This window comes from Oncorhynchus nerka, linkage group LG3, assembly GCF_034236695.1.
Source record: "Oncorhynchus nerka isolate Pitt River linkage group LG3, Oner_Uvic_2.0, whole genome shotgun sequence".
NCBI lineage: Eukaryota > Metazoa > Chordata > Actinopteri > Salmoniformes > Salmonidae > Oncorhynchus > Oncorhynchus nerka.
This window is the reverse complement of record NC_088398.1, coordinates 70,795,518-70,806,007: the sequence shown is the minus strand read 5'-3', so window position 1 is coordinate 70,806,007 and position 10,490 is coordinate 70,795,518. Positions and strand designations below refer to the sequence as shown.

General features: G+C 44.9%; 1 protein-coding gene across 1 annotated transcript; it reads right to left on the bottom strand.

The window, feature by feature from the left end:
• Positions 1-255: 255 nt before the first annotated feature.
• Positions 256-10,401, bottom strand: LOC115125575 (SPRY domain-containing protein 7). Its single transcript, XM_029655092.2, has 5 exons — positions 10,255-10,401; positions 9,989-10,105; positions 5,784-5,950; positions 4,532-4,634; positions 256-1,490 (listed from the first exon to the last, which is right to left on the bottom strand). The coding sequence occupies exons 1-5, from the start codon at positions 10,358-10,360 to the stop codon at positions 1,393-1,395; spliced, it is 591 nt and encodes a 196-aa protein (XP_029510952.1). The 5' UTR covers positions 10,361-10,401; the 3' UTR covers positions 256-1,392.
• Between the last annotated feature and the right edge of the window lie 89 nt (positions 10,402-10,490).

The window sequence follows — 10,490 nt, the reverse complement described above, 5'->3', positions numbered from 1 at the left end:
GACCACATCTCAAGACGGTCTCCGTTCAGTTCGGTGGCTCTTTTGAGCGGTCTGAGTTCCTTTGGAGTGTTCACACTGTACAAAGAAAGAAGCGAACCGCACTGAGTTCACAAAAATTGTCTGAAAGTGACCAAGTGTGAAAGCACCGTTAGGTGTTGTGCCAAAAGCTTAGCCACAATTTGTTTAAGCCGAATGTTTTTAACCTTTTCTAAAACAAACACCCACATACTATTAAACCAATGAGTTCCAAAATAGTTAAATGCTTCTAGAAGTTTCTTTATTGTATTAGACAATAAGTATTCAGGTGTGGGTTAATATTCAACATACATCTCATTAGTGCAAACTAAAACAAGCGTTTAACATTTGAGACAGTTTTCACACTTCAAAAGGAGATATGTGTTCAGCTGACGGTTGAAATATAGTAGGGTAGGACAATGTCACATCCACAAATACAGGGTTGGGAAGTAACAGCAAAATTGTTATAAGATCAGATAATTTAGAACAACTAGATTACTTCTTGGATTACTTTCACATTTTCTAACACCTCTTAAAAGGAATGTAATCCAGAAGTAATCAGAATACGTTACGGAGTTTGGGCAATCCAAAAGTTGCGCCTCTGATTAGAATTTGTCGGGTAACTAGTAACTGTAAAGGATTACATTCAGAAAGTAACCTAGGCAACCCCAATTTGGAATAACCATCAGAGCCGTGGCAAATTACAGACCATGATCAAAATATGACAAATCTAAATACGAATAACTAAATCAATGTAAATTATTAGGGAAACAAAACATCCAACATTAGTGTCAGCTATAAACAAATACATTTGTATATATATTTTGGGGTGTGTATGCCCCCACATATCAATATGGCATTAAGAGTTCATTGAGATTCCATAATCAAACCATACATAGGTAGCAGTAAAGAACACTCAACATGGCTTCTGGTCCAGACCAATGGACATGTGTAGTGATTGCACAACAATACTGTCAGACTCAACACAAACATTGTTTAAATCTTTTCAGAAAGAAGCAGCAACCATAACAAATTGTTGCAATGCAGAATGATTACAACTGAAGCAAAGCAATATTGACTAACTTGACTGTCTTTCAGCTGCAAATGCACACACACACACACACCACTTTGGCTACTCAATGCCCTTCACCTCTGACTTGGGATCAATTTTCTTACTGCTCCAATATTGGCATCAACCAAGAGCTAAACCAACTGGACCCAGAACAGCTTTAAAGCAGAGTAACCAGAACACATACAGAGGGACACTCAAACCAGCTGGAACGAGGGTGTGGGTCACAGATCTCTGCGGAGCAACAAGGAGCGCTGAGGGTTGTGTGTGTGTATGTGTAAAGGCCTGGAGGTATAAGGAGGTGCTGGTCAGAAAATCTGCTGCTCGAACAGAATCTTCTCAAAGCCTTGCGGCGCCGTATGGTAGAAGTCACTGAACTGGCAGTCTAAGATGGCGCTGTCATCCACTGGGACAGAAGAGAAAGATCAAATCAACAAGTCAGTGTTCAGTAGGATCCTTTAGCAGGTATAACTCACTGACTGGATCTCAATTTAGCACTTCAGCGTTAGGAACCACATGGGAAACCCTGTGTGCCAGCAACAACAAATAAACAGTAGTATTAAATTACCTTAACATCATATGCTACCAAAAGGAAGGATGTCAGTTTCAGCTTTGTACTTACTGCCCTCTTGTGGCAGAAAAATAGAACCATAAATATTTTGGGGGCAGATTTACGAGGCGTTTGAGCCTGTTTTTTTCCACTGGGAATTAACTAAATGGAGAGCAAGGGTTAACATATATTATGTTAATACAAGTTAAGAGAAATAATAAAATATGAATAAAACTTTGATATTGGTAGTTTTCCCTCCTGAGAAAGTAAGAATCAAATCAACATGTCACATGCGCTGAATACAACAAGTGTAGACTTGACCGTGAAATGCTTACTTACAAGCCCTTAACCAACAGTGTAGACTTGACCGTGAAATGCTTACTTACAAGCCCTTAACCAACAGTGTAGACTTGACCGTGAAATGCTGACTTACAAGCCCTTAACCAACAGTGTAGACTTGACCGTGAAATGCTGACTTACAAGCCCTTAACCAACAGTGTAGACTTGACCGTGAAATGCTGACTTACAAGCCCTTAACCAACAGTGTAGACTTGACCGTGAAATGCTGACTTACAAGCCCTTAACCAACAGTACAGTTCAAGAGGAGTTAAAAAAAATATTTACCAAGTAGACTAAAATAAAAGTAATAATAAAAAGTAACACAATAAGAATAACGAGGCTATATACAGGGGGCACCGGTACGGAGTCAGTGTGGAGGCTATATACAGGGGGCACCGGTACGGAGTCAGTGTGGAGGCTATATACAGGGGGCACCGGTACGGAGTCAGTGTGGAGGCTATATACAGGGGGCAGTCCGTGTGGAGGCTATATACAGGGGGAGTCAGTGTGGAGGCTATATACAGGGGGGGCAGTCCGGCTATATACAGGGGCAGTCAGTCAGTGTGGAGGCTATATACAGGGGGCACCGGCACGGAGTCAGTGTGGAGTCAGTGTGGAGGCTATATACAGGGGGCACCGGCACGGAGTCAGTGTGGAGGCTATATACAGGGGGCACCGGCACGGAGTCAGTGTGGAGGCTATATACAGGGGCACTGGTACGGAGTCAGTGTGGAGGCTATATACAGGGGCACCGCACGGAGTCAGTGTGGAGGCTATATACAGGGGGCACCGGTGCGGAGTCAGTGTGGAGGCTATATACAGGGGGCACCGGCACGGAGTCAGTGTGGAGGCTATATACAGGGGGCAGTGTGGAGGCCGGCACGGAGTCAGTGTGGAGGCTATATACAGGGGGGGCACCGGCTATATACAGGGGGCACCGGCACGGAGTCAGTGTGGAGGCTATATACAGGGGGCACTGGTACGGAGTCAGTGTGGAGGCTATATACAGGGGGCACCGGTACCGAGTCAGTGTGGAGGCTATATACAGGGGGCACCGGTACGGAGTCAGTGTGGAGGCTATATACAGGGGGGCACTGGTGGACGGAGTCAGTGTGGAGGCTATATACAGGGGGCACCGGCACGGAGTCAGTGTGGAGGCTATATACAGGGGCACCGGCACGGAGTCAGTGTGGAGGCTATATACAGGGGGCACGGCACGGAGTCAGTGTGGAGGCTATATACAGGGGGGCACCGTGTGCGGAGTCAGTGTGGAGGCTATATACAGGGGCACCGGCACGGAGTCAGTGTGGAGGCTATATACAGGGGGCACCGGTACAGAGTCAGTGTGGAGGCTATATACAGGGGGCACTGGTACGGAGTCAGTGTGGAGGCTATATACAGGGGGCACCGGTACGGAGTCAGTGTGGAGGCTATATACAGGGGGCACTGGTACCGAGTCAGTGTGGAGGCTATATACAGGGGGCACCGGTACGGAGTCAGTGTGGAGGCTATATACAGGGGGCACTGGTACGGAGTCAGTGTGGAGGCTATATACAGGGGGCACCGGCACGGAGTCAGTGTGGAGGCTATATACAGGGGCACTGGTACGGAGTCAGTGTGGAGGCTATATACAGGGGGCACTGGTACGGAGTCAGTGTGGAGGCTATATACAGGGGGCACCGGTACGGAGTCAGTGTGGAGGCTATATACAGGGGGCACTGGTACGGAGTCAGTGTGGAGGCTATATACAGGGGGCACCGGCGAGTCAGTGTGGAGTCAGTGTGGAGGCTATATACAGGGGCACTGGTACGGAGTCAGTGTGGAGGCTATATACAGGGGGCACTGGTACGGAGTCAGTGTGGAGCTATATACAGGGGCTATATGGAGGCAGGGGGCACCGGTACCGAGTCAGTGTGGAGGCTATATACAGGGGGCACTGGTACGGAGTCAGTGTGCAGGGGTACAGGCTAGTTGAGGTAATGTGTACATGTAGGTAGGGGTGAAGTGACCATGCATAGATAATAAACAGCGAGTAGCAGCAGTGTACAAAAGAGATGGGGGGGGTCAATGTAAATTGTCCAGTGGCGATTTTATGAATTGTTCAGCAGTCTAATGGCTTGGGGGTAGAAGCTGTTAAGGAGCCTTTTGGTCCTAGACTTGGCACTCCAGTACCACTTGCTGTGCGGTAGCAGAGAAATAAATCTATAACTTGGGTGACTGAAGTCTGACAATTTTATGGGCTTTCCTCTGACACTGTCTATTATATAGGTCCTGGATGGCAGGAAGCTTGGCCCCAGTGATGTACTGGGCCGTCCGCACTACCCTCTGTAGCGCCTTATGGTCAGACGCCGAGCAGTTGCCATACCAGGCGGTGATCCAACCGGTCAGGACGCTCTCGATGGTGCAGCTGTAGAACCGTTTAAGGATCTGGGGACCCATGCCAAATCTTTTCAGTCTCCTGAGGGGGGAAAGGTTTTGTCGTGCCCTCTTCACGACTGTCTTGGTATGTTTGGACCATGAAGGTCCCTGTGCATGCAGCTGTGTACACACACACTCACCATAAACCACTGGGAACACGGTGCCTCTGATCCCTGAAGCTGGACAGTGCATATTCTTGCCATTCAGATAGAGATTCAGCTCCACATGGTCGTATGTGATGCCCTGAGACGAAAAAACAACTGATTAGATTCCCTGTACACCTTCTGGCTGAATTTCCCCTTAGCCTGTCCAGAGAGGAAGAGGTAAATCAAAAGGTTTCACTCTTGCCAAAATAAGCCCAATGTGTTTCTATGGGTTTATTTTGGACCTAAGCTTGTCGCCTGCCTTCCTGACTTTGGGACAGTGACTCCCACTGGGCAGAGACATGAGCATCTCTTCATTATGTACAGGTCCAAGAGGCATCTAAACAGCTTCTATCCCCAAGCAATAAGACTCCTGAACACCTAATCAAATGACTACCCAGACTATTTACATTGTCCCCCCTCTCCCCCTCTTTTACACCACTGCTACTCTGTTATCATCTATGCATAATCACTTTAATAACTCTACCTACATGTACATATTACCTCAACTAACCGGTGCCCCATCACATTTACTCTGTACATAGTCTCCCTATTGTTATTTTACTGCTGATCTTTAACTACTTGTAACTTTTATTTGTTATTCTTAGCCGTATTTTTTTAAACTGCATTGTTGGGGCTCGTAAGTAAGCATTCACTGTTGTATTGGACGCATGTGACTAATACAATTCTATTTGATCTCTGGCCCAATCTACCTCTATAGAGGTGGGACTTCCTCCAAAACACCTTAAGTAGCCTCACCTGTCCATAATCAGTGTGACAACCTAATGGACTGGAACAGAGATACTAATTCATCTCCGACCGAACAATGGGAGTTGTTGTCCCAAAGGCAGGCCATGTCATTATTGACCTGCTTATCACCGTTTCCTACGTGGACAGGAGTGGACCCACCCACTTCGCCTCTTCCGCTCTGACTGCAAGCATGACTGTGTAGTGTTTGGAGAACATGTTTATTGTGTAGTTTAAAGCTAAAGACTAATGTTTTTTTCTTTGTATAACATGGATGCGTTACTGAGTAAGTAAGTTTGTCGAATTCCTTTTTGTGCCCATGTAGTTGGTGTTGGACTACCTTTTATCAGAATATAATAATATTGCTGTGTTTCAATTATGCCATGTGCTTTCCTTGCTTTGTTTGAGATGTTATAGAGCATGTTCATTAACGCTTTAATAAAGACCTTGAGTATATGTATACAACAGGCTTAGTTGCACTACACCAGACCAGTCCACTCACCACAATGTCCCCCTCCTGTGGAAGGCTATTGGCAGGGAGGCGGTTCTTCTCCTCGTTGTTGTGATACATCGAGCCATCATGCCTCAGGACAAGGCTGTTGATGTCCTGCCCCATGGGGACCTGGTTCAGGTTCACCTTCTGAGTTGCCACACCTATCCCCCATATACCTGCACACAGATGTCAGAACCTTTAAAAACAAGCTTGCCAACACAAACCGTACAGTGCTGGTCTTCAAACCATTTTATTTGAAGTTCAGAGGTGGAACTATATTGGTATATGGTCATTTCGACTACGAGGAGAGCATTCCTTCTAGTCAATGTTTTGGCTAGCTTGGACTGGCTTTTTTTGCTTTCCAGTATCGCTTCCAGCAACCATGGTTGGTGTGTAACCAGGCTGGTACAGGACAGTAAGTATGTAGACTTCTACCCACACGTACCCCCAGTGGAGGGTGTGTACTGTAAATCCTAGAACCACTGGAGTGGACCGAGGGGAATCTCCTCTGCCTGTAGCCCTGATTCCGCCAGATGGCGCTATTATCCTTACGTCGTTTGTCATCGACGTCCTGCATTAAACTGCAGAGCTGGTAATAAATACACTCGTGTCCCCTGCGACCTGTTCGTACATAAAACATCATCCATTCAGGCTGCAAATGCGTCATTTTCCTCCTTAACCTGATTTAATGGCCCGCCAACCTAAAAAAAAGTGTTAATATGCATACTGTCTTAACAAAACACAATATATAATATTCAGCCAATCAGGTTGAAGCAGTCTGTTTACCACAGGATGAATGCGATGCGCAGCAAGTAGCATTAGCCACTCTAGCATTGTGGTGAACAAATGTTTCGTTAAAACGGTATGCATATTCTCCCAGCTTTTTTTAGCCGGCGGGACATTCAATTATGGAAACTACTTCTCCAGCCTGAATGGAGGATGTTTTATGTACGAACCGGTCGCCGGGGGACAAGTGTATTACCAGCCGTGCAGTTTAATAAAATATTGTCTATTATTTTAACAAGATGGTCGAGTGACACTAACAATATAAATCCCTGTCCTCAAAGATGGAAGGCAGGCGAGCGGAGGCAACACCAGGTGGGACCATTATAGCCAATGAGAGGACAGATAAGTGTGAACAGGCACAACGTTGCCGAAATGCCACGTGCGTCCACTTATCAGTACATTCATAACAACCTAACCATTACATAACGTAAGCCTCAGGTGGCAAATTAGAAATTAAATTTGTTGACCAAGATCGATACTCATTGACCTCCATACAGACAGTTTTTGGGCAGAGTAAACCCTTTCGCGTCGCCTCTTCCTGTCTGGTTTAATGCGAATGACAAACGACGTAAGGATAATAGAGCCATCTAGCGGAAGCAGTGTTTTGACTAGGTGGTATAGAGCTATGACAGGAAGTGATTTAGGTTCAGGTTAAGATAATTAGGTTAGTTTGAAATAGGGTTAGCTAAAATCTGAGAGCGACTTCCGGGAATGCTTACGAAACACACCTGTATGAAAGACTATGGAGAATAAATATGAGTTCATCATAGGAGAGCTGTAGCGCCGCCCACCGGTGATGTGAAGTAGATGCACGCTGGGTGATCTCTGAGAAAGAAGTAACTGTACTGAACAAAAATATAAAAAACGCAACATCCAACAAATGTACTGAGTTACAGTTCAAATAAGGGAATCAGTCAATTTAAATAAATTAAGTAGGCACTAATCTATGAATTTCACAACAGAAGACGGTATTTTACCAAATAGGGCTAAGTCCATATTATGGCAAGAACAGCTCAAATAAGCTAAGAGAAACGACAGTCCGTCATTACTTTAAGACATGAAGGTCCGTCAATATGGAACAATTCAAGAACTTTGAAAGTTTCTTCAAGTCCAGTCGCGAAAACCATCAAGCGCTATGATGAAACTGGCTCTCATGAAGACCGCCACAGGAAAGGACTCAGAGTTACCACTGCTGCAGAGGATAAGTTCATTAGATGTACCAGCCTCAGAAATTGCAGCCCAATAAATGCTTCAGAGTTCAAGTAACAGACTACTCATCATCAACTGTTCAGAGGAGACTGCGTGAATCAGGCCTTCATGGTCAAATTGCTGCAAAGAAACCACTACTGGCCTTTTTAGGGAGTTAAGCCACCGTGCTTCTACACCTGCATTGCTTGCTGTTTGGGGTTTTAGGCTGGGTTTCTGTACAGCACTTTGTGACATCAGCTGATGTAGGAAGGGCGTTATAAATACATTTGATTGATACTAATGGTCACCAATAATAAGAAGAGACATGCTTGGGCCAAGAAACATGAGTAAATGGACATTAGACAGGTGGAAATCTGTCCTTTGGTCTGATGAGTCCAAATTTAAGATTTTGGTTCCAACTGCCGTGTCTTTGTGAGACGCAGAGCAGGTGAATGGATGATCTCTGCATTTGTGGTTCCCACCGTGAAGCATTAAGGAGGAGGTGTGATGGTGTGGGGGTGCTAGTGATACTGCCAGTGATTTATTTAGAATTCAAAGCACACTTAACCAGCATGGCTACCACAGCCTTCTGTAGCGATACGCCATCCCATCTGGTTTGAGCTTAATGGGACTATCATTTGTTTTTCAACAGGACAATGACCCAACCCCTCCAGGCTGAGTAAGGGAAGAAGAAGAGTGATAGAGTGCTGCATCAGATGACCTGGCTTCCACAATCACCTGACCTCAACCTAATTGAGATGGTTTGGGATGAGTTAAGACCGCAGATTGAAGGAAAAGCAGCCAACAGCAGTCATTATATGTGGGAACTCCTTCAAGACTGTTGCTAAAGCATTCCACATGAAGCTGTTTGAGAGAATGCCAAGCATGTGCAAAGCTGTCATCAAGGCAAAGGGTGGTTACTTTGAAGAATATAAAACAATTAGATTTGTTTAATACTTTTTTGGTTACTACATGATTCCATCGGTGTTATTTCATCATTTTGATGTCTTCAGTATTATTCTACAATGTAGAAAATCGTAAAATACAGAACAACCCTTGAGTAGGTGTGTCCACACTTCTGACTGGTTCGGTGCGTGCATATATATATATATGCAGTTGTGTGAGGATCATGGTGCTGTGTGGCTGCACCCATCTGATCTTTCATTAGTGAAGTCACAGCCGTGTTGTCCTGTGCAGCACATAACCTATTGTAGCCGTATTCTTTACAGATCATGTAATTGGAGGTTGTATTAAGCTTATACCGGCCATTTACTATTGTATTTCATTTCCTTTTTTTCAGAACCACACACACTCTTGGTTAAAACTATTTAAACCATACATTGTGCTTTAACACATACTCTGTGCTGTGCCATTCCTGCTTTATGTGAATCAAGGTTATTAAACCACCTCAGCTGGAATCCTACCTGTCTGTCATATCTGCCCTTACAAGCACCTGGGAGAGAACACATTGTGCTCAGAAAACACTAAGAACATACAGTCCAACAGGTCCTCCTCCACTTCAAGGCCAAACAGGCCAGGGTTTGGAAAGTCAAATAAGAAATAAAAAAAATCTTCCTTAGTAGTTAATTTTCTCAATCTAAAAGGCACATCCTGATTCAAGAAAATGTCTTAAGTAGTTGAACATGCCATTACTCAAAACTCGTGAAAAACTGACACGTTTTCATTTGTCAAAAACAACTTACATCGAAGGAGTGCCTTTGATTTGAAGGCATGCACATGCGCAGTTCGGCGCAAGATGACCGTTAGACCCGATGAGCAAAGTCGCCATGACATGATGGATCCATTATAGCCATGACCATCGTCATATTGTAGCTGTAGACCTGTCTTATCCTAACCTGTTACGAAAAGTCACTAAGGACAAAAGTTGGATTCAGACGTCCATTTTATAGCGTGGGACACATTTCACTTTACATCTGGTAAATATAGTTTCTAGAGATAATACATATTTTGTTGACAGTCCGTTTTTTTTTTGGTGATGCCGGCTATATTGTAAAGTTAAGGTCATTTCCCGTTACCAGCCACCAGAGTGAATCACAACTCCGGGAATTGTTATTATATTATACAAACTCCCGATGTTACGTCCCAAAGCTACCCTGCCTGATGCGCGCACACCAAAGGATATTCCCCATAGTTCCTTATCCATTTGATCTCCCACACAAAGACAGGCAGGCAGGTGGACAGTAACGTCAACGTTACATGGACTCATGTTCAATCATTACCTGTGGACTGGATCTTGAACTCAAAGTAACTCTTGTTTTGGTGCAGGGGAGCGTTGGCGAGGCAACCCCCGGTGCCACATATCCTCCGGCCACTCTTCACGATGACCACATCCGTGCCTGTACAAGAAAAAAATCTATATTTGTATTTTATTTACGACGGCGTTGTCAAAACCAGCCAGCTGAACAGTAGCTATGTTAACCCCATCGGCATTCTCTCGAAGATTTACAGCTTAAAACAACGAACCGTCAGAAATATTTCCTCTCACCCATATGATGCGTGTCTAACTGGACGTTAGGCATTTCTTTGAGGGGAATATGCCCCGTTCCCCCATCGCCGCAGCATCCCAGACAACACGTAAACAGTGCAGCCATTCTTGTGCTAAAATATTATCCGGAAATAGTCACGCCGAAGTCAACAAGAGCTGAAGGAGCTCATGAAAAAACTACCATCACAATGAACCAGCGACACCTGGTGGCAGTCATACCACAGTGTCATGAGCCA

Excerpts from the sequence above, each read along its gene's own strand:
- LOC115125575 (XM_029655092.2), bottom strand. The coding sequence starts at position 10,360 with ATGGCTGCACTGTTTACGTGTTGTCTGGGATGCTGCGGCGATGGGGGA. Across the intron at positions 10,106-10,254 it reads GTTAGACACGCATCATATGG|GCACGGATGTGGTCATCGTG; the intron begins GTGAGAGGAAAT and ends TTTCTTGTACAG. Across the intron at positions 5,951-9,988 it reads GTTCAAGATCCAGTCCACAG|GTATATGGGGGATAGGTGTG; the intron begins GTAATGATTGAA and ends ATCTGTGTGCAG.